This window comes from Corticium candelabrum, chromosome 1 (assembly GCF_963422355.1).
Source record: "Corticium candelabrum chromosome 1, ooCorCand1.1, whole genome shotgun sequence".
NCBI lineage: Eukaryota > Metazoa > Porifera > Homoscleromorpha > Homosclerophorida > Plakinidae > Corticium > Corticium candelabrum.
This window is the reverse complement of record NC_085085.1, coordinates 11,128,285-11,150,206: the sequence shown is the minus strand read 5'-3', so window position 1 is coordinate 11,150,206 and position 21,922 is coordinate 11,128,285. Positions and strand designations below refer to the sequence as shown.

General features: G+C 42.6%; 5 protein-coding genes and 1 long non-coding RNA gene across 7 annotated transcripts in view; all 6 read left to right on the top strand.

Moving 5' to 3' along the window:
- Nucleotides 1-24: 24 nt before the first annotated feature.
- Nucleotides 25-2,568, top strand: LOC134186693 (uncharacterized). The gene is made up of 3 exons (XR_009970987.1): nucleotides 25-689; nucleotides 1,568-1,644; nucleotides 2,116-2,568. It is a non-coding gene; the product is annotated as an uncharacterized LOC134186693 (long non-coding RNA).
- A 1,122-nt stretch (nucleotides 2,569-3,690) lies between these two features.
- On the top strand, nucleotides 3,691-6,449 carry LOC134186673 (serine/arginine-rich splicing factor 1B-like). Of its 2 annotated transcripts, XR_009970986.1 has the most exons (6): nucleotides 3,691-3,903; nucleotides 4,046-4,451; nucleotides 4,507-4,833; nucleotides 4,937-5,634; nucleotides 5,689-5,768; nucleotides 5,822-6,449. XR_009970986.1 is itself a non-coding variant. In XM_062654690.1 (3 exons), the coding sequence occupies exons 1-3, from the start codon at nucleotides 3,737-3,739 to the stop codon at nucleotides 4,777-4,779; spliced, it is 846 nt and encodes a 281-aa protein (XP_062510674.1). In that variant the 5' UTR covers nucleotides 3,691-3,736; the 3' UTR covers nucleotides 4,780-4,929. The 2 variants fall into 2 exon arrangements, 1 of the variants encoding a protein (XP_062510674.1); XM_062654690.1 differs by lacking the exons at nucleotides 4,937-5,634; nucleotides 5,689-5,768; nucleotides 5,822-6,449 and having other exon boundaries at nucleotides 4,507-4,929.
- Nucleotides 6,450-6,617: 168 nt separating this feature from the next.
- LOC134186663 (serine/threonine-protein phosphatase alpha-2 isoform) lies at nucleotides 6,618-8,330 on the top strand. The gene is made up of 6 exons (XM_062654680.1): nucleotides 6,618-6,757; nucleotides 6,822-6,953; nucleotides 7,075-7,482; nucleotides 7,545-7,696; nucleotides 7,753-7,887; nucleotides 7,960-8,330. The coding sequence occupies exons 1-6, from the start codon at nucleotides 6,706-6,708 to the stop codon at nucleotides 8,062-8,064; spliced, it is 984 nt and encodes a 327-aa protein (XP_062510664.1). The 5' UTR covers nucleotides 6,618-6,705; the 3' UTR covers nucleotides 8,065-8,330.
- A 2,202-nt stretch (nucleotides 8,331-10,532) lies between these two features.
- LOC134186685 (uncharacterized) lies at nucleotides 10,533-13,922 on the top strand. The gene is made up of 2 exons (XM_062654707.1): nucleotides 10,533-10,639; nucleotides 13,340-13,922. Exons 1-2 carry the CDS (start codon nucleotides 10,605-10,607, stop codon nucleotides 13,659-13,661), a joined length of 357 nt encoding a protein of 118 aa, XP_062510691.1. The 5' UTR covers nucleotides 10,533-10,604; the 3' UTR covers nucleotides 13,662-13,922.
- An 869-nt stretch (nucleotides 13,923-14,791) lies between these two features.
- On the top strand, nucleotides 14,792-17,632 carry LOC134191661 (high mobility group protein I-like). Its single transcript, XM_062660280.1, has 2 exons — nucleotides 14,792-14,926; nucleotides 17,072-17,632. Exons 1-2 carry the CDS (start codon nucleotides 14,892-14,894, stop codon nucleotides 17,364-17,366), a joined length of 330 nt encoding a protein of 109 aa, XP_062516264.1. The 5' UTR covers nucleotides 14,792-14,891; the 3' UTR covers nucleotides 17,367-17,632.
- A 2,983-nt stretch (nucleotides 17,633-20,615) lies between these two features.
- The window catches only part of LOC134188190 (CUE domain-containing protein 1-like), a 7,932-nt gene continuing 6,625 nt past the window's right edge, over nucleotides 20,616-21,922 (top strand). Inside the window, exons 1-4 of the mRNA XM_062656396.1 lie at nucleotides 20,616-21,165; nucleotides 21,239-21,447; nucleotides 21,512-21,562; nucleotides 21,634-21,922. The exon at nucleotides 21,634-21,922 is cut by the window's right edge and continues 1 nt beyond it. Of these exons, the coding sequence (XP_062512380.1) occupies nucleotides 20,666-21,165; nucleotides 21,239-21,447; nucleotides 21,512-21,562; nucleotides 21,634-21,922 (1,049 nt within the window). The 5' untranslated portion in view covers nucleotides 20,616-20,665. The remainder of the gene's footprint in view (nucleotides 21,166-21,238; nucleotides 21,448-21,511; nucleotides 21,563-21,633) is intronic.

Sequence of the window (21,922 nt, the reverse complement as noted above, 5' to 3'; positions counted from 1 at the left end):
TGAGAACACACTTACAACTTAACTCTCAACTCCATAGTCCATATTCATTGTTAGTACACCTAACTCTATTTATAGTAATTCAATAATCGATTGAAATGAATTGAGAAACTCCCGGATAAATACCTTGAGACTGCCCGAATGTTTCTAGAATTTTATCTCTAACGTTTACGATGTTCGAAAGAGGACGGCTATTTAGTTAGCTTTGTTGTGAAATTTACAGCTAGAGATTGGGGCAGTCGCTCCCCTGTCACGTGACCCACTCGTTATTTCCGCATTATTTCGTTCTCTGATTTGCTGTCGGCGCTTTACGTCATCAGTACTAGAAGAGAGAGAGTGTGTTGTACAACACGGTCAGACGACGGACGGTGAAATATGGAATTACATCCGGGACTTTTCAGATTTCATCCATATTTGGAAAGTTTCATTGTGCTACATTTCACACGACTTCTCGATGACATGCAGTGTGGCTGGCTAATCCATATTTGTACAGAATAGTCGCATTTGTAGGTGGACGGTTAATGAGGAGATGGTGGAACAAACTGCCCGACAAGACACGAAGAAGATATGTTGGTGTGTTGTCAAAGAGTAGACATTGGATATTTGTGGGTACTCTAGGAGCGTTTGCAGCTAGTGCTGGATATTATGCGTATCATTTGGAAGAAGCGCCGATCTCTCATCGTAGAAGCTAGGTTGGGGGTTGTGTGTGTGTGTGTGTGTGTGTGTGTGTGTGTGTGTGTGTGTGTGTGTGTGTGTGTGTGTGTGTGTCTGCCTGTCTGTTTGTCGAAGGTATTATATTCTTCAAATGATTGAACATTACAACGACGACAAGCTAACAAACATATACCAGGACTTAAACAACTAAAACTAGAAACAATCACAGTTCCGAATATAACACTACTGCAAACAACAAGAACAAAACAAAAAAGCTAAGGCTAAACTACCCTAAGACGAACAACAGTATGTCAAGCAATCTTCCAGGACGACGATGACATCTTGCGCTGGATTACGCGGCTGTCTGTCTGTCCACGTGTGTATGTGTATGTAGGTATGTCTGTCCACATGTGTGTGTGTGTGTGTGTGTGTGTGTGTGTGTGTGTGTGTGTGTGTGTGTGTGTGTGTGTGTGTGTGTGTTCATGTGTGTATGTGTGCATACATATGTGTATCCATATGTGTGTCTATCTGTGTTTTTGTCTGTCTGTCTGTCTGTCTGTCCATGTGTATGTGTGTCTGTTTGTTTGTCTGTCTGTCTGTCTGTCTGTCTGTCTGTCTGTCCATGTGTGTGTATTTGTCCACATGTGTGTATGTCCATGTGTTTTTGTCTGTCTGTTTGTCTGTCTGTCTGTCTGTGTTTGTCCAAGTGTGTATACATGTTCATGTGTGTTTGTTTCTGTCCGTGTGTGTCCGTGTGTGTGTGTGTGTGTGTGTGTGTGTGTGTGTGTGTGTGTGTGTGTGTGTGTGTGTGTGTGTGTGTGTGTCTGTGTCTGTGTCTGTGTCTGTGTCTGTGTCTGTGTCTGTGTCTGTGTCTGTGTGCATATGAGCATTTGCATGTGGAGATGTTGACATGTAGGTTTATGGCTGTTGATCAGAGTGAAATGAAGGAATGTGGAGATTATTTATTCTCACTCAAAATGGCAACAGCTCAAGGTAAACTCAATTTATTCATTTAGTTGTGCGTGTTTGTTTGTTTGTTTGTGTATGTGTGTATCCATAAGCGTGTGGGTGTTTGTAACTGTTTGATTGGACTGCAAAGTATTGTTGTTGTCATTTTTGGAAATGTGTGTTGACAGACAGATAGACAGACAAACAGACGAACAAACACATTAAAATTAAACAACAATATTAATTAAATTGGTTTACTTGCTCTAGTAACTTTATGTGCTACAGAACCATATTGTCTGCATTGTATCTCTTTTTTTGCTACCCCAACTACACATCAAACAACAGAACATGCCATGCACCTTATTCCTTCCCAGCCATTCTCTTTGTATTACATTCTTTCACACATGTTGATATCAATCAATAGAACCAATAAATACATATTTGTGCTGTCCGTCTGTCTGCATTCACTTTGTCATTTTTCCTTTTTCTGTCTCACGTACCCTTCATGTTTTACAGACAAAATTGTATCTGCTGGTCTTCCCTACTATGCAAGAGTTCTTGGTGATTGATTGTTTTATACTACAGACGTGTTATGACATTTGTGAGAGTTTGGTTTTGTGGAAGCATCTTGCAGTATCCGATGGAGATAACCAACCGGTTGAGTGGCTATCAATGCACCCAATATTCTTTGACTTGAGAATTCCCGACTTCATCGAATACAGAAAGACATGCAATTGTGATGACTTGAAACACAGTTTGTGTTGCAAAACTCTCACACATCAGAGTGGATCAATGACATTCTGTATTGCCTGTTGTGGATCGACAACAAAGTTGTTGCTGTACACTACAAGAGTGCATGTGTCAGCCCACATATACATTAGGTGCAATATGTGACTTGCACTGGTGGTATGTGCGGCTATCATTACACAGGACCTTGTTGGTCAATCCTACTAAACTACGGTGTAAAGCCTCAGGTGTGGTGTGGTGTGGTGTGTGTGTGTGTGTGTGTGTGTGTGTGTGTGTGTGTGTGTGTGTGTGTGTGTGTGTGTGTGTGTGTGTGTGTGTGTTGTAAGAATACTAAATATATTATATAGTAAGCCAATACTAAACGTTACCATACATGCAGTCTATGTAATTCAGTAATTAGTATGCGGCACGTTGGTGCCAAATGCGGACACGCTAGAGACCTGTCTGATAAGCGGGAAACTCCCGCGTGATGTGGTAGAGTACTAGTTGGCAGGATTATCGTGGGTATCCTAGAGAATGTGTCATGGAATCCGTTGTTATGTCATTGCTGAAACCATGCTAATTGATTTTAGATTGTTATCCAGACTGTATACACAAATTAATTTCTAAGCCTTTTCAATGAATCATTGCTGACTTGATGTGAATGTTGAATGTCATGAACTACAGTAGCCAGACATGTAACCTAGATGTTGCAATTAATTAATTACCAAACAGTTTCCTCTTCAATTAATGTTGGTTTAGTGTTTATGCTGAGCTTAGTGTAATATGTATACTGAACTATGTTATATTTTCGTGCAACTTGTAATGTTTTCAACAACTTAATTTTGAGTGAAGTAACAATTGAGGAGGAATGTGGTATGGCGTCTGTAAACTTGACAACTTTCTAGTTTTCAGCTGCTATGTCATCACACACAGGCAACTAAGTAATTCTAAAGCTAACTATACTATTATTCTAACCCATGATATTAGACTCATTGGTATTTTAGCTGAAGGTCCATAATATGAAGGCAAGCAAAATTCTTTGTCAAATTTAATACTGAATATTCACTGTATATGAAGTGCTGTACAGAAACTTATGACAATGGCTGAACAATGCAAGGTCGTTGTCAGCAAAATTGAATTCTCACGGTACAGTATCTATATCGATCTACTAGAATTATTAGTGTACTCTTCAAGTTGTAATTACTACAACCTGACGTCGCACTCATTAATTAATGGGCTGCTTATTCCTTGTTGATCATACAACCACTAATGTAGACGTCAAGCGGTAATCCAGACTTACCAGTAGTCTTCTACATCTTAGACCAAACCAACTCCCAACCACGTGTGTCCTAATCACGTGCTGGTCGACGCACGCGCATTAAAGTGACACATCGACCGTTTCTGGACCATGTCGCGAAGTGGATCCTGCAAAGTCTACATTGGGAATCTACCTCCAGACGTGCGCGAGCGCGATCTAGAAGACCTGTTTTACAAGTTCGGGAAGATTGCGCTGCTCGATTTGAAGAATCGGCGCGGGGGAGCTCCTTTTGCCTTTATCGAGTTTGAGGATCCAAGGTAATCCCGTTTGCCTGTAACCGTCTTGACTCATTCTTTCTGCTCGTTTAATCGTTGCATGAGCTCTAGAGAAAGGTGTAGATTGAGTGCAGAACACACTTCCTTGTTTGAAGGACACGTGAGCTCCTATTTGTTGTTGTAGGGATGCTGAAGACGCCATTCTAGCCAAGGACGGCACGCTTCTCGATGGCTACCGTATTCGGGTCGAAAGTCCTCGTGGCACGGAGCGAGGCCGCGGTGGGGTCCCCCTAAGGGGTAACGGCCGCGACCACGGTGGGAGATATGAACGTGATTCACACTACGGGTCTGGACGTCGTGGTGGTGGACACGGGCCACCACAGAATCGAAGAACGGGTCACAGAGTGGTCGTCACTGGCTTACCTCCGACGGGCAGCTGGCAGGATCTCAAGGATCATTTCCGAGAGGCCGGTGACGTCATTTATACTGACGTATTCAATGACGGAACGGGCGTGGTTGAGTTTTCACGGCGCGACGGGATGCGCACAGCCATGAAGCATCTTGATGATACTAAGTTCAGATCTCATGAAGTGTGTATGCCATGTAACAATGTGATATTGAATGTATTGAAATCTACATTTACAGGGAGAGACTTCCTACATTCGTGTGAAGGAGGATGCTAGACAGAGTCGATCACATTCCAGAAGCAGATCGCCATTTCAGAGGGCACCATCCGGTCGAGGAGGCCGTTCACCATTTCGACGAGGACGATCTCCACCAGCTCGTGCTCAGCGCGGAAACTTTTACGGCGGCGGTCGCTCCCGCAGTCGATCGAGGTCACCCAAAAGGGCATTCCGGAATTCCAGATCACCGAGCAGAGATCGGGGCCGAATGCGTTCGACACGATCCAGATCATGAGATTGACACTAGGATAAGTCTGTTGGACCAGCTTGACTGGCGACTTGTTCAGGGGTATGTTTCGCAGTATTGGAGCATGTTAGCGTATTAACATGATTGCATGGCTCGTTCGTAGTAGTGACAACGATTGACATTGTGCTCTTTGCTTTATGACTAGTGTGTTGCCCAATGGAGTCTAAATGTCTGTCACATAGTATCGGACAAGCTGTTTCTAATGGACAATCAATGTCCTTTGGATGGGAGCTATGTGACATCCTGCATGGAATATCATGATTCATAAGCATCTAAGCGGACTCACACCTCACACACGGAATCATGGTAGAACCACACTTACCATTCTAAAGACAGACAAAACCTGATTGAAAATTTCAATGGCAACATAAACATAACGCATGGAAGGACAAACCTTTTTGTGTTGGTCGGTGGCATGTATGGCAAACTGGAACGAAACCAAATTACAGTGGGAAGAACAGGATGGGCAGTTGATATCACAAAGTAGGAAGGAAAGGTTGAAATGACAAAATAGGAAGGAAACTTTTCTAGGACCGATGTCGGGTGGAATCAGTCAGTGCTTGATGCCGTATCCCCAATTCCATCTGCTGTTATTTCTTAACCCACTAACAGTGACTTCGTTCTGTGTTTACGGAAGAGAGAAGGCAGAGGAACAGTAGCGTGGTGAACATACGGGACTTCATGTCCCATCCGATTTGGAACTGTAGTCATCGCGGATGTGTAAGCGGTCTCTCCCCTCCTGCGGGACGATTATTAAGTAAAATTGTATGTAAAAATGTGGTATTTGCTGGAACGGACGCTCAGCGACGATGCAGCCGTTGCTCTGGGGACGCTGACAATTATGTAAGTGATGCGTTTTATATCTGGGCCCCTAAGCTATAGAATATGTGTCGTCAGTGTAGCGATAATCTCAACTGAGTGAAACGCCACGGCAAGCGACGACGTCTGATTGTGTTACGACGTTCTAGTCAGACAAGGTAGGCCCACTGGTTTGCTGTTTGTAACTTTACCGCAGTCTTTTGTCGTCTAGGTCTTCTCAAATTGTTGCAATCAGGCGTATGTAGCCGAATGCTCTCTCTGGCTCTCTCGTGTGACTCCGCTGGTGTGCAGTAAGAGCTCGATTTCAAAGGGATATGACACTGAATGCGGCCTGTGTGAAAGCCGACAAGAAAAGAAGGAAATTTGATTAGTTATGACATCTACAGATGAATTACATGGACAGGAGCTGGTTGTCATCGACTCAACTGGATATGAGTTCACGCGAGTCACGTGATGGGGGCGAGACCGCAAGGAAACTTCGATATAAGACTTTAGTTTAGACTTTGACAAGATAAGTAGTGTACTTTCAATTTTTTCTAATTAACACTTTCGGTATCCAACACAAACAGCAACAGGAAACGATGTGGCAATAACAGTATCTACAACAGCATGAGGTTTTTGGGTATTGATTAGTAGTTTGTATTATCTCTGTTTGAGAGACCATTTCCTAGCTGCCTACACATTTACAAGCCTGGCATTTATACGGTAATGTATTGGAATGGTCATATCTAAAATGAGAGCAGAATTACTTTCTAGAAGGAGTTGATTGTACACTAGACAAATATTTTTAATTATTTTAAGTACACTGTAACTAGGTAGCTACACAAGTTAGCTAAATTAAATATTTTTAATCCCTATCTTCCATCCAGTTGATTGACCACTGTACTAACTACGACAAGACGTAAATATTGGACCACCAGAGGTGCCAGTTTTGACAGGGTGTTCCAATGTAATTTGAGACGCTGACTCAGGCCGTGGGCAACGTAGATATCAACTAGTCACTTTGTAGGCACTTTGCATCTGTCACTTTCGTAGCAATCCGCGAAGTGGCTGCCGTGACGATTGGTCTACTCTGCGGTGCCATCATCGGTTAGTATGGCTGACGACAAGGGCATCGTCGACAGCGTTGTAACCCGCCTTCTCGAAGGTTAGTCGTCGGGGGCGACCGTTGGACTAGGGAAGTGGCAATTGTTGACTCTCTTTTGGTGTAGTTCGAGGCTCGCGGCCGGGCAAGAGTGTGCAGCTGACGGAGGGTGAGATTCGCACGTTGTGTTTGAGGTCTCGTGAGATATTCCTCAGTCAGCCAATTCTTCTCGAGTTGGAGGCACCACTCAAGATTTGCGGTGAGTCTTTTCGTCACTAATTAGCAATTTTAGTGCTCGAATTGTGAAGAAGCTCGAATTGTGAAGAAGCGCGATTGCGTGTGTTCTCTAAATTGTCTGAGATGCCATATTGTTGACGCAGGAGACGTCCATGGTCAATACTACGACCTGCTGAGATTGTTTGAGTACGGGGGCTTTCCGCCGGAATCTAACTACTTGTTTTTGGGAGACTACGTAGATAGGGGCAAACAGTCGTTGGAGACTATTTGTCTCTTGTTGGCGTACAAAATCAAGTTTCCGGAGAATTTCTTCTTGCTGAGAGGCAATCACGAATGTGCGAGCATAAATAGGATCTATGGATTCTATGACGAATGCAAGAGGCGTTATAACATCAAGCTGTGGAAGACGTTTACGGATTGTTTCAATTGTCTTCCCGTTGCTGCCATTCTCGACGAGAAGATATTCTGTTGTCATGGTGGTCTCTCGCCCGATCTGCAGTCAATGGAGCAGATCAGGAGGATAATGCGTCCTACAGACGTTCCTGATCAAGGTTGGTTATACATCTGAGTGCTTGTATGTGTGTCTACTAAGATGATTGGCTATGTTTGTTAGGGTTACTGTGTGACCTTCTCTGGTCCGACCCTGACAAGGAAATCTCTGGCTGGGGAGAAAACGATCGAGGTGTATCATTTACTTTTGGACCGGAAATTGTTGCCAAATTTTTACTGAAGAATGATTTTGATCTAATCTGTCGCGCCCACCAGGCGAGATACTTGGCATCGTGATCGTAATGTAATGTACTTATTGCTGTACATAATAGGTTGTTGAAGATGGGTACGAGTTTTTTGCAAAGAGACAGCTGGTCACTCTGTTCTCTGCACCTAACTACTGCGGAGAGTTTGACAATGCAGGTGCAATGATGAGCGTAGATGAAACTCTCATGTGCTCTTTTCAGGTGCTTCGAATGTTATTATTTGTGATGTTTTTGTAGTTATCGGTACGTGTGTGTGTGCATGTGTATTGATAGATTTTAAAGCCGTCCGATAAGAAGCGACTTGGATTCGGTGCTGGAAGGCCGCAGACGCCGCCACGTGCCGGAAACAAAGGAACGGGTTCTTTAAAGAAGAAATGACAATTGTAATGCTGGGAGTCATTGTATCACTAGGTGTAGACAAGGTAATGGAATACTATAGTAGCAGTTTCTGTTGGAGCATTCTGTTCGTGTATGTGCATTAGTGCATTAGTACTATAGCGTAGGTGTGCATCCACTGTACACTAGTATATAGCAACTTGCGAATTTGTTGGCTACATGTGACATTGTATGATATACGATAATGGGTGCATTATGTATGTATGGTGGTACACCATTAATTAAGCATTTTATGAAGTGTCTTTTCATATTGGTTTTCAGTTCTTTGCATAGTGCAGTCGCATGTTTTGTTCGGTCACTCAGTGGACATCATTAACATACTGGTACCAGACAAAACAAGTGCGAGAGTCTGGAGACGATGTTAGACATCATAGCGATTCTAAGTTATTCATCATCAGTTTGAGACAGTTAAGTATGTTTACTTGCTGGACATACGTAGACTGAGAGCCCTTTATAATATAGAAAGAGTTGCTACATGAGCCTTACAGATTTGTGATGTTATGATTGTATGCCATTATCACAGTTTGAGAGCAATAGGTTCACTTATGTACAGAACGACAATCATGTAGAGTCATCTTATGAGAATGCTTCAGCATCAGATGTGATACATGACATAATGTGTCAGTCCAAGTGTGAAAATGGTGATCAATAAATATGGAAGCAGAGAGTCTGAATTATTTTCAGTAGATCAGAGAGCTCATATCTCTAATCACTATAAATAAATAAGTTTCATTATTGATTTGGTCACCTGTTATGCGGTTGGTTGTATGTCATGTGACCAAATGCACTACAGTACTATACACCTAGTGTTACACATCGGTAATAATAAAAACCATCGATCTTAATTAATGGTGAGGATGTCTCGTATGCCTTTCTAATATGTCTGACATCACTGTTTGACTGACTATGGACATTAAGTACGTCTGGATCATCCTGTGGATGTACATCACTTTTGGCTCATTGTCGCTCGAAGTCTCCAGACATGCTTACCGAAGGAACATAACGATGTAGTAATTTCATCACAGTGAATGGTAGCAGCTTTCACCTTAGCGACTGTATATCTGAGCAACAGAGAATGGTCTAGCCTGTTGCTAGAAACAAATAGAAGTGACAAGTCTCTGTCGGTAGTACAACTGTAGAATATTTGTAACTACTCGAAATATTTCACAGTGTTCCAAGCTTTAGTTCTTTGAAACAGAATGTCTTTTCTAATCCGAATGCTTGCTTCATCAGCATAGTTGTTTGTATAATTACTTTGAGTTGGAAAGTTCTTTTGTAGACACAAGGCCCACTGTTTTCCTGGTCCAGTAATTTTTGATTCAACTGACATTCCTCAATTTCAACTTTTGAGGCGTCTTCTAGACGTTTGTGAGCAGCATGCATGAAACTCTGTCATTTCTAGAAACTAAAGATTTGCTACTTTTTAACCTTTGTCACATACTGTGAAGAAAATACGGTACACAAAGGTGCAGTTGTGCTTGTGGTCATGTCAACTGTAGTGCTTCTCTTGCTGGCACAGTAGTCTGTAAGAAAAGTCGAAGGTCGAACTGCTTTACCTCTGCCAAAGAAGCACAGTTAGGCAGGTTATTGCTGAGTATCATGAATTCAGAGACGAGGGTTTTAGTATCTTTGCTCGATGTCATTACGGCTCCTAGAGGTATTGCTCCAGCTAAAGTGCTACAGCTGACGAAACAGTTAAGGTTGTTGAAACTAGAAGTTGAATTGCAGTAAACTAAGAAAATTAGTTTACTACTTTGATGAGCCATTTGGTGGGCTCTGGTCATGACAATTGCTATGATGCATGAGATGTTATCAGATAGTCTTTTCATCAACGGACGTTGAATGTCTTGGCAGTTTGGGTTGACTCACCTGTCTGAAAAAAATGTGTTCTAAAGTTGGAATATTATGTTTGAGTTTGATATTCATTGATGTCTTGAACTGTACATGTGTTAGGTATTCTTGCTTGACAGTATCAGCAACTGGTCTAAAGCTCAATACATGACCAATGTCAACAGGATGACTATGAATATACTGCAGGTCAACAAGACATCAATGGTTTAGACGACTTAAGCTTGAAATTTTCTGATTGTCAATTAGGTAGAGATGTACTATGAGTGTACTGAGACAGTTCGTCTTTTGGGGCAAACCTCTTATTTTGCTCTTACTTTGTTTTGAGAGCTGTGACAACATTGGGTTTTTTCGCTTATGGTGACAGTGGTGAAAGCTAGGAACACATTAATTAATCAATTATGGAGCCTTCTGATAGCTGACAGAATGTGCACTGCAAATTGAACTTCTGAAAAATAGGTCCAATAACTCCAGTTGTTGCAGCCTAATTAAACTACATTAGGAATTTACTTTAATTAATTAATTAATGTAGACTATACAGTCGCTTACTTAACTTGGCATTCAAATCCGGGTTCTCTCAGTGCAATGATAACTGCGCACGCGCACAATTTCTAACTTGACGTTTCGGCGGTTCGTACAATTGTCGATTGTCTTTGTGTTCTGTGTCTGGAGCGATGTCTGACAAAGAAAAGGAGGAAGCACCTACAAGGTCGGTCGTGTGTAATCGCTTTGGGGGAGGAGAAGAGCTTACTAGAGCGCCAAAACAACTTTCCACCCGCTGCCTTTGCAACTTCTGCAACATTTTTGCAACATTAGGGAAGATGGTCGTCTAGAGCAATCCTAGCTCATGGACGCTCTAGATCTAGAAGACAGTCATTCACATTTGAACATCTCTGAAGTACAAGCCGCTCGGTAACGTCTTGCGGCTGCGAAGCTGCAACTGAGAGCGAGGCGGACAAGTCGGGTACAGTACAGTACAAGAGCACTTAGTGGTATTTTGTCCGGAAACGAGATGTAAGGAGGTTAGAATAATAGATTCGCTGCTTCGAGATGAGGTACGAACACGAAGTAGACGACCTAGTCAACTGTTTGTTGCAAAGTCTTTGAATTCTGTCCGCTTTCAGTGCTCAAAGGGCCACGTCTCTGGTTGACATCGTAGCCGGCCGGCAAAACCGCATGTAACCGCAGATATGCTGCAGTGCATTTTGTGTGATGCTGATGAGACGTACACACCTGTCTCTTGTCTTTGTTGTTGCCTGTATGGGAAACCACGTGGGTCATGGCGTGTCTAGGGTGTGTCTTAAAGGGGCATGCGCGTTTGAGCTGATCTCAAGTGGGGCACCTAGCTCTTACGTTTTATCTATAGCACATAACATATATTCAAGTACCTTGGCAAGATAATCGCCAGCAACCCCTTCTTAGTGCTGTTCACGATTGCATATGCACAAAGTTCAATGACAAAATTACTGCAAGGCTGTTTATTCAGGCGCCGATTGACAGGGATGGCATCAGTGTAAGCTTCAAAGAATACAAAATTTTGGTGCTTACTGTCAACTGAGTGTGCTTGCTTAGTCAGAGGAAGACGCGACTTAAGTAGATGCAACTTGTGGAATCACGCATGCTTTCTGGGTCACACGGACAGAGCAAGGAACCCAATCTGCCTCAAATTGCCGACTGCTTGGCAAATTTTACCAAAACTGCAGTGTAGCAAAATTTTGAGAACTACACTAATACCTCGGTTATCTGGGCACTGTCCGTAACTGGCAAATATCCATATCTCAGAGGGTCGAAAAAACCACACCAGTAGCATGTCATCCAAGAGAGGAAACTGTGATCCACGTACAATACACTGCCGCTTGGCGACAGTCGGGTCCTCTGCACTGAACACGTGGCAACTGATCTTTTCTCGATCTTTCAATTGTCTCCAACAGTTGACTTCGGCAGTTCAAGAGTCTCAGCTACACGACGTTGAGACTTCCCTTTCTGGATTTCTCTTATGATTTCTATCTTTTCCTCCAGTGTAAGGACAGACCTCCTCTACTTACTGGTCGCCATTTCCTTGGAGGCAAAATCGTGCATGTGCATTCATGTAAAAACGTTTTTGCATGTGATCGCTGGGACTGCTCGGTAGATCGAGGTGCCCGGAACTTCGAGGGTCAGATAACCGAGGTATTAGTGTATATCTATTATCTAGACTCGGTCTAATGCAACCTCTTACTGCAATGTCTTGATCCTTCCAATTCAGGCTATAGAAAGACTCAGTCAGCTTTGGTGTCGGTGTGAATTAGAGTGCTCAATATATCTCAGTGTTTGAATTATAGTACACCTGCCTAAAACGTGATCAAATGCGCATGCTCTATGTTGAGCGTGTCCCTTTAAGGGTGTAACTATGTAACTTGTTAATATTAATAATTTAAAGTTAATGTTGTGTGGTAAAATCAAACCCAATTTAACTGTTGTCGATTCACACATACAGTATATCACAACTAAAATATTTACTTATAGTATTGTTTGTCTAATTTTATTACTATTATTAGTTCAGTTGCTCGGTTACCCTAGTCGAGCAGCCAAATGTCTGAGTACAGTACAACCCTAATTATTCAATGATGAAACAATGACTGACTAGGTCATGTGTGGTGTTTACTTGGTAATCTATGTTTGCATGAACAAGTAGGTACATTAGTCATTTATTGTCTCTCAAGCGAATAGAACAAGAAACAAATAGAGAAAGAAACCTTTACAGTCAGGAATTGACTGTTGTATGCATGTAATACACTGTAGTCATATCCTGAGATGTGTTTACTACTACTAGGGTTGCTTACTTGCAATACTAGTTGCTGATTTTGACGTTGCAGGCAAGGCAGCACTACTACACTACTAGTTTGAAAGTAATGTCAATGAACTCAAAGTAAGCTTGAATTATTAATGAGGTCAAGCTATCTGCTGCTGTTGGTTTTGTGAGGTTTACAAGCACGTTGAACAAATGACTTTGCATAGCAGCTGTGATTTGTCTTTACATTTTAATGACAATAATTGTTGATGTTCTTGCTGTGAAAAACTTCACACATGAATAATTAAACCTTTTGTTCGGTTGTCCATTTGCATGCGAACAATGGCTTGAAGTTTTCTTACAGCAACAACATCAACTATTATTATCATTAAATACAAAAGTTTATATATCTCAAAACTCAAGTTGTTTGCTGGCTCATCTGATCTTAAAATGTAGCTGTAAGTAAGCCTTTGTTATGCTTGTAGCAGCTTGTATATAGTAGATAGTGTAGACATGAGCAGATTGAAGTAGGCAGTTGTTGTGTCAGCTTATCAAGGTAAAATCTCTTACCTAAGCTAGTGTGCTACATACCTTGAATTATTTTAATTAAATCAATGTGTAATCTGTATCTTATTCCAGTGAACCAACAGAAGCTCCTGTCAAGCGAGGACGCGGTCGGCCACGTAAGGTGAAGCCTGATGTTGTTCCTGAAACTACAGATGCTCCCAAACGACGCAGAGGGCGCCCAAAGAAGAACCCCACACCCGAAGATCTGAAGCACCATCCACCCAAAGATCCCATAGATGTAGACGATGACACCGATGAAGAAACAGAAGCTCCTAAACCAAAGAAGGTAGCTCCTACTACAGGCAAACCCAAGAAAGGCCGTGGTCGTCCTCGTAAAGATCAAACGACTGCAACTAAAGCTCCAAAGGAGGACAGCGATGACAAAGAACCGTAGGTTGGTATGGATACAGTCATGTTGGACAGAATAGAGCAATTCATTTTTATCTTGCTCCAATATGTGAACATTGCAGTGCGTTTCTGCTTGATGCTGTTGTCTGTCTGTGGAAGCATTTGGTTGGGCACCCTAATTGCACATTTTTGAGCTCTGTGATAATGACAATGACGCTGGTTTTAAGAACACATGCTGTGGTAGCTTGGTAGCCTGGCTTGGGCTATGTCATAGAAACTTGATGCCTTATTTCTCATTGGTAGCGGCCTTCTACTATGTTGTGCTTTACTCTCACATTTTCAAGTTAGTTGTAGAACTACATTGCTTGGAGGGCATTTTTGCTTGCAAGTGTGTGTGTGTGTGTGTGTGTGTGTGTGTGTGTGTGTGTGTGTGTGTGTGTGTGTGTGTGTGTGTGTGTGTGTGTGTGTGTGTGTGTGTGTTTAGACAGCAATGTGAAGACAGGGTTTTGGTTATGTAGTTGAGTTGTTTTACATGTTGGTCTGTCACAAACTACACAAGTGGGTGAATCGTTTGTGAGCTTTTATTTGCAACGTTTGAGCGTCATCTACGTTGTAGTGAAAAGGCGAGATAATGGTACAAATTGACAGCACTCCGGAGGGTACGAATCCAAGAGAATGGAAATAGATGTACAAGGATGGAACAACGGTCCTTTTACCCAATTGCTATTTGAATGTCATTTATTCCTAGCACTACTTGAACCCATCAAAATCATACTAGCAACTGTCGTCACTATTACAATAAAGTGGATTCTTATCTTCTGCTGTACCAATTGAACTATTTTTTATTTTTCCAGATGCTTTTTGTGTTGTTGATTTCTTGTTGTATTTACTGAGAGCTGTTGGGGAATAGAGAGATTTCCAATGAGCCTTCTGCGAAATGTTAGCTGTTTTTTCGATTGCAGAAGACATTTTTAATGCACATATGCATAGACAACCGATTCCAACAGCTTTGGTGTTTTACCCGCGCTATGCCTACGAGTAGATATTTACAACAACCCGGATGTCTATTTTCCAACACGTAAAGTTATCAATGTGATGTTCAATTAGTAACCTTCATAGCTAATCTTCACTAAAAAATTTGCTGCTGGAGTCACTAGCCTATTTGCTTCGGACAGGCCTTGCTTCGTCGGTGATGTAGTGCTTGCGCAGGCGCACAATTTGTAACTTGATTTCGGCGGTTCGTGCAGTTGTCCTCTTGTTTTCCGTGTCTGGAGCGATGTCTGACAAAGAAAAGGAGGAAGCACCTACAAGGTTGGTCGTAATCGCTTTGGGAGGAGGAGAGGAGCTTGCTAGAGTGCCAAAACGACCTCCTACCCCCTAGCGTTGCAGCATTTTATGCTACATTAGAATCCTAAACGGACGTCTACAGCAATCCCAGCTCATCGACGCTCTAGAAGACAGCCATTCAAATTTGAATATCTCTAAAGTGAGAGGCAAGCCGCTGGGTAACGTCTCGCGGCTCTGAAACAAAGCTGCAAACAAAGTGAGGCGGACAAGTCGGGTAGTACAAGTGCAGACGTAAGGGCATCAGATTCGTTGCGTCGAGATGAGCGTACGAACGCAAAGTAGACGACCTAGTCAACTGTCTGTTGCAAAGTCCGCGTCTAGCGCTCAAAAGGATCTTCGCGTCTGCTCGACATCGTGGCCCGTCGGCAAGAATTTGTGTAACATCTGGCCTGCTGTACTGCATTAACCTAAATCTCTTTGGCCGCTGGCTTTGTGCGATGCGAGGAGACAGACGTACGCCGATCCTTTGGCCTGTCGTATGATATGTACACCCCACATGGGACGCCACGTGGTTGGTGGCGCGGGCTGGGGCGTGTCTAGAGAAATAAGGGTGTGGCTGTGTAACTTAATTAATTAATATTAGTAATTTAGAATATAAATCAAGTCGTCAATTTAGGCATGTCATAACTACTTGCAGTATATCTTTGTGTACAACCACTATTTGTTGAGTCAGAATTACTCACTAATTTTATTAGACCTGATGTGTCTGAAAGTGATGTGGGTGGGCCATTACTTAAGCTAATGTACAGTGTAGATTTCCGTGCAAGATCCTGAGTGTCCAAGACTGGTCCCAGAATTGTGCACATTCATAATTGTTATATATACGATGTTTTAATAGCTATATCACAGCTCTAGGTTCCTGTATTATTGTGGACTTGTCTCGGCCATCAATAGATTGTAACGTTTGAGATGAAACTTTTTCGGGAATTTATTTTGGCAGTTTGATAAAAATTGATGGTAAAGCATATTGGTGGATTTTATTTGGTGGTCAGACATTGTTGGATAATTGATGTATGTAGGATATTCTCCACCCACTAGTTAATTAATTAATTAAATGGCTGGGTTATGGAGGAGTTTTCGGAGATTTGACTCGCATTACTCCAGCTGCTTCGTCATAGCTTCATGGCCTCATTCTCATGTCTAAGCTCTCTGCTAGACAGCGTGGGCACAACAGATGGCAAGCAGTGGGTTACCATCTTTTGGCCTCATCTGCATGACATACCACCACATCGCCGTGATGCCTGATCCACCAGGGTGATGACGTCAACATATCCGGTGGCCAAACTGATTTTATATTGTTGCTCGCTAAAATCCGCCAAAATAAATTCCTTGCCAATATTTCATCATATATGGTATGTAGTAAAGATCTGAAGAGGAAAGGCCATCTGTACTGGGGCTTTACAGACAGACAGACATGTGGACTGATGCTTCTTTGCAGTACAATTGTGGTTGCAAATACTACGCGCTGTGGATTAAAAATCAAACTCAGTCTACTATGTGAATGCAAATTAAGGAATAAATGATGAATGAAAGGATGCAGAGAGCTCTGATAATTGGTTGCCAGACTCGGATAATTAGGCATGATGCACTGTTGTAATGTAATTATAGCGAAAATGTTAACATATTGCAACCAATGGTGTAGTATACCTAGCTTGTGAGAATATGGTTGACTGTTGTTGCTTATTGGTTGATTGTACTATGAATGCGTTTATTGAAGATCGTTGTCAGAAGGATAAAATGATGGCTAGGCCATATGTGCTGATAACTGGTAATCTATGTGCATGAACAGGTAGATTACCTACAATACAGGCAGATACAAAGTTGTCAATGTTGCTGTGAGAAACTTCAAGCCATTGTGTGTAATTGGACAACTGAAGAAAAGGTTCCTATATCTCAAAACTTGGTTATTTGCTGGCTCATGTACGTCTTAACTAGCTGTAAGTTTATTTATATTGTGCTTGTATATAGTAGATAGTGTAGACATGAGCAGATTGAAGTAGGCAGTTGTTGTGTCAGCTTATTAAGGTAAAATCTCTTTCCTAAGCTAGCTTGGTGCATACTTTGAATCATTTGCATGTGTACGCTGTATCTTATTTATCTTATTTCCAGTGAACCAACAGAAGCTCCTGTCAAGCGAGGACGTGGTCGGCCACGTAAGGTGAAGCCTGATGTTGCCCCTGAAGCTACAGATGCTCCCAAACGACGCAGAGGGCGCCCAAAGAAGAACCCTACACCTGAAGAGTCCGTAGATGTAGAGGATGAGACTGATGGAGAAACAGAAGCTCCTAAACCAAAGAAGGTAGCTCCTGCTACAGACACACCCAAGAAAGGTCGTGGTCGTCCTCGAAAAAATCAAACGACTGCAACTAAAGCTACAAAGGACAGCGATGACAAAGAACCGTAGGTTGGTATGGATACGGTCATGTTGGACAGAATACAACAATTCATTTTTATCATAGTTCATTATGTGAACATTACAGTGCGTTTCTGCTTGATGCTGTTGTCTGTATATGTCTGTGGAAGCATTTGTTGGGCATCCTATTGCACATTTTTGAGCTCTCTGTGATGATGATAATGAGACTGGTTTTAAGAACACGTGCTGTAGTAGCTTGGCAGCCTGGCGTGGGCTATGTCATAGAAATTCTTCTCCTCATTCATGGTGACTTTTCACAGTGTTGTTCTCTGCTATCGTGTTGTCAGTTATGTTATAGAACTACTAGTACATTGCTTGGAGGGTGTGTGTTTGTGTGCACACGTGTGTGTGTGTGTGTGTGTGTGTGTGTGTGTGTGTGTGTGTGTGTGTGTGTGTGTGTGTACATTTGTGTTGTTTTGTGAGAATTCTGTTAGACAGCAAATGTGAAGACAAGGTTCAGTTTATGTATTAGAGCAGTTTGCATGTTGTTTGTAAGGACCTTGATTTTTGGAGGGGAACTATCCAACTTTTATGGTGGAAATGAACTCTAAGCTACTGTCAGTCCTGTACAGTTCAGTGTATTCATTTGACTTAGAACAATATGTTCCTGTGATTCAAAAATGAAAGGAGCACAGAGCCGGTTAACCTCAGACTTCACACTGTACCATGCTCATTTTGTTTTGTTTTTTTTGACAATTCAAATTTCTCAACAATGAAACACGGAGAGATGGAGCATCTAAGTGTACATGTCGGCTACCTATAAGCCAGCGGATTTGAGTCTTCAGTAGTGCATTTCTTGATAATGACATAAATGTTACGCGTGTGTTTGCCTTGGAATTTATAAATTTGCTGCAGTAGTCTTGAATTTTGTCACAAGAGTTCATTTCTTGGCAACTTTATTAAAACAGAATCAAATGAACTTCAGTGCTACTGCACAAGCAGCACACAAGATTCATTCAATACACGAGATGAGAGACTCGTTGTGGGGCATGTGCATAAAACTGGTCAGCGTCGCTTTAATAACCATCAACCAAGAGACATAAAATTCATGCACTCAACAAGCAATGGCAATGATTACAGGAGATGGCTTGCGTTACTTGCAGGGTTGCCACACTTACATATAAATTCGTAGCCTATCAATTTTTATGTAACATGGGCCTATGAAATATCTGGCGTCTTACGAATAGATCACGACAGGAAGGGTCACACTCGAAATTGCAATGTAGTGAGACAGTCTGTCTACAGTGTACCGTTGACTAGAATCGGCTTGAGGTCGGAAGACCAAGTTAAACTTACAAAAAACAGATGTTTCTGCATTGGTAACTCACACTTGATAGGAAGACTACTCACTGCCATGGAACTGACTGATTGACGTTTATGTAGTATGCTTTTTCATATCATTTATCTCATACAGACCTCTCAACTCTCATGACTTTGTTGTGAGACTCACGATTGCCAGTCCTTTCTCCCAACAAGGCTATCATGAGACACTCTGACAGTCACTTTGCGTAGACCCGTTAGCCCCATCTTTCCAGACGTAGCGGATTCTTTGAACTAGACTCTCTAAACGGCTCTGCTTGCTTGTATCTACAGTATCTGGATATCTACCTGCAGTAACAGCACGTTTGGGTGTTCGAGGCAAAGCCTTAGTGCACAGAAAGTAAAGCGAGGTCCACACGTAAGCTGCTACCCACGCTTACTTGTGGACATGTTTAATGGGTGTATTCATTTACATAAGTTGAGAGGTTTGGTAATAGTCCTTGTGGGCATGGCTGTTGGACAGACATAGTGGGCATGGCTGTTGGACCAACATAGTGGGCGTCTTTGCATAATTTCAACCCCCTGTGAATTGCCAATCCTGTATACGGTGCTGGCTTTCTGTCATAGAGTTTCATAATATTCTCATTTCAAATAACAGTAATAGTAACTGTAATAGTGATAATGCTGTTTATTGTTGCATTTGTTCCTTGTGCTCTGGATTTGTAGAGACCAGGGCTCCCCCCCGGATTTGTAGAGACCAGGGCTCCCCCCCGGACTGTTCAACACATTATTATTACCTGATTATTGTTACCTCAGAGAGAGAAAGGTAACTGTATGCCAAATTGGTCAGCAAAATTACGTGAGGCTGTGTGCTCACATCTACAGTGATCTGGTTGCTGGTATAGACGTATCTGCTTGTATATGCCCATGCCCAGTGCTTGTTGACAGGATTCTGTGGTAGTTTAAATCATTAAATTTTTTAGAGTGACAATTGTGTGTAGAATGGACATTGCTTGAATTCTAAGAATGACACGCATGTTCAGTTATGCTTTGTACGCTGTTCCATTGTGATTGTTGTGTTGTGGCCAAGCAAGAAACAAGGCATGACTGCACTTGTTGTGTTTGCAATATCTGTAATGAGCTTACTAATACTTATTACAGTCTACTAATATTCATAACTAATGCTTATTATTCATATGTATTGCACACAGTTTGTGATTTTGTCTTTTTTGGTTGCATATTGTCTTTCAAAAGACAGTCGAAACTGTACAACAGCACGATTTATGGAATTACACAGTATGTTGTAAGACCACATATGAACAAAATGCATCATTATAACCAACATGCAGCCAAGCATAATGCAAATCTAAAGTTTTGTGCCTATTTTATTACTATTGGTATACAAATGAAGTGATTTCACCAGGTCTTGGGCAAGCCAATGCTACTTATATCTGGAAATCGTGTGAATGTTAATTATACGCTGAGAAGTTTACCTGGAAATGACCACAACTGATAGGTCTGCTTCCAGCATGAATGCCAAATGGCTGTAGAGAGAATTTCATGAACATGTTTATGAGATATTACTGGAGTAGATTTGAGTAGATGTATTATTGCACTGTTGACTATGAAGGGTGCATTCCCGTTCCACAACTAGTATTTGAACGCGCCCATAGTTGTACATATTTATATGTTCAGTGTACCTGCTTTCACGCTGGTATTATACTGTGATATGGATAATGTATATGTAGATGGATGAGATCTGGAGACACTGGCAGAAGTCTGGTGTGGTGGACACACACACACACACACACACACACACACACACACACACACACACACACACACACACCATTTGTATATACCACGATTTCTTGTGTTCCATTTTACTAATACTGTAATGTAATGATTTTCCCAATTTCCTAAGTGATAATCTAGGGAGGAAACTTGTCCGGAGGTGTGGTCATTCTCAATTGTTAGCGTACGAGCCCTCAGCCTCATCTCAGATAAATTATGTACGTACTAGATGTGTAATGGCTACTGCCGGTCCTGCGACGAGAACTGGCCGTTCGGCCGACTCGAGACGTCAGCCTCACAGACCGCGACGTGTTCTCGGTTTCACGGACGCGATGCGCGACTTCCAGAGTATGTTTCCGTCGATGGGCGCCGACGTGATCGAATCGGTGTTGAGATCGAACAATGGATCGGTGGACGCCACTATTGACCAACTCATCTCGATGGGAGGAGAGGAGGACGAGACGGATAACGGTTCTGTTCCACAGGTGCCCACGGACGGAGAAGGTCCTCCCGGTTATTCACCGCGACAGAGCCACGACGACGTCGATCCTTTGCCGTCGTACGAAACGGTCGCGCGAGCTCAGCAGAGAGAGCCGGTCCGCAACGAGAGAAATCAACGTCGAGTGATAGTGAAAGCGACGAACCTGTCGCGGACATCGGCATCGGGCTACACGGCGCCGCTCGTCGGTTCTCTTCCCGATGACTTTCTGAGGATAAAACTACCGAAACCGCAGAAGTAGGACATGATGCTGGAGACGGGCGAGTATGTGCAGGTGTGTGATAACCGTGTGGTTTATTCATTGATGCAGGTACGTACAGAAGCGGAGGACACACGAGCTTCCTTTAGGGTATGGCACAGCACAACAGTCACTGGCCGCTCACAGGAGAGCAACGGCTGTTGAACCGAATACTGCTTTACAAGTATTAGAAGATGAACGAATTGCGCTGTACATACAGAATGAGGAGTTTCTAAGAGAACTGAGGCGGAACAGAGAGTTTATAGATTCCTTAGAAAATGGTGAGTGTGACCGACGTGTACTTATTGTTCATTGAATTTTTGCGTGAGGATGTCTACTTTGCAGACCGAAGACGGCAGGTGCAGGACCACATGCTACTGGTTTATCCGTCCAAGAGTCAGTCACTTGTCTGCATGGGTTTTGTGTTAGGCAGATCGAGTCTTATATTATTGGGTATGTATTCTCAGATCGACATCCGACTGCTACAGTGCCTCCCCACATGACTAGAAACTATATGCCACCTCAGTCGGCTCCCAACGCGGCTCCGCAGTCAACGGTTGGAGGGCCGAGAGAGCGGGCAACACAGCTGTCGAGACGAGAGCGATATCAAGACAATGTGCAGGAGCACGAGGTGCCGCCGGCTTCACAATCAAATCGAAACGAGCCGATGCAACAGGTTACAGCCGTAGATGGCTCTCCAGAACAATCGACAACGTTGCATGGACTTGGATTTGAGGCAGAAATGACCAACAGTGA

Excerpts from the sequence above, each read along its gene's own strand:
- LOC134186673 (XM_062654690.1), top strand. The coding sequence starts at position 3,737 with ATGTCGCGAAGTGGATCCTGCAAAGTCTACATTGGGAATCTACCTCCA. Across the intron at positions 3,904-4,045 it reads ATCGAGTTTGAGGATCCAAG|GGATGCTGAAGACGCCATTC; the intron begins GTAATCCCGTTT and ends TTGTTGTTGTAG. Across the intron at positions 4,452-4,506 it reads CTAAGTTCAGATCTCATGAA|GGAGAGACTTCCTACATTCG; the intron begins GTGTGTATGCCA and ends CTACATTTACAG.
- LOC134186663 (XM_062654680.1), top strand. The coding sequence starts at position 6,706 with ATGGCTGACGACAAGGGCATCGTCGACAGCGTTGTAACCCGCCTTCTC. Across the intron at positions 7,697-7,752 it reads TAATCTGTCGCGCCCACCAG|GTTGTTGAAGATGGGTACGA; the intron begins GCGAGATACTTG and ends TGTACATAATAG. Across the intron at positions 7,888-7,959 it reads CTCTCATGTGCTCTTTTCAG|ATTTTAAAGCCGTCCGATAA; the intron begins GTGCTTCGAATG and ends GTGTATTGATAG.
- LOC134191661 (XM_062660280.1), top strand. The coding sequence starts at position 14,892 with ATGTCTGACAAAGAAAAGGAGGAAGCACCTACAAG. Across the intron at positions 14,927-17,071 it reads AAGGAGGAAGCACCTACAAG|TGAACCAACAGAAGCTCCTG; the intron begins GTTGGTCGTAAT and ends TCTTATTTCCAG.
- LOC134186685 (XM_062654707.1), top strand. The coding sequence starts at position 10,605 with ATGTCTGACAAAGAAAAGGAGGAAGCACCTACAAG. Across the intron at positions 10,640-13,339 it reads AAGGAGGAAGCACCTACAAG|TGAACCAACAGAAGCTCCTG; the intron begins GTCGGTCGTGTG and ends ATCTTATTCCAG.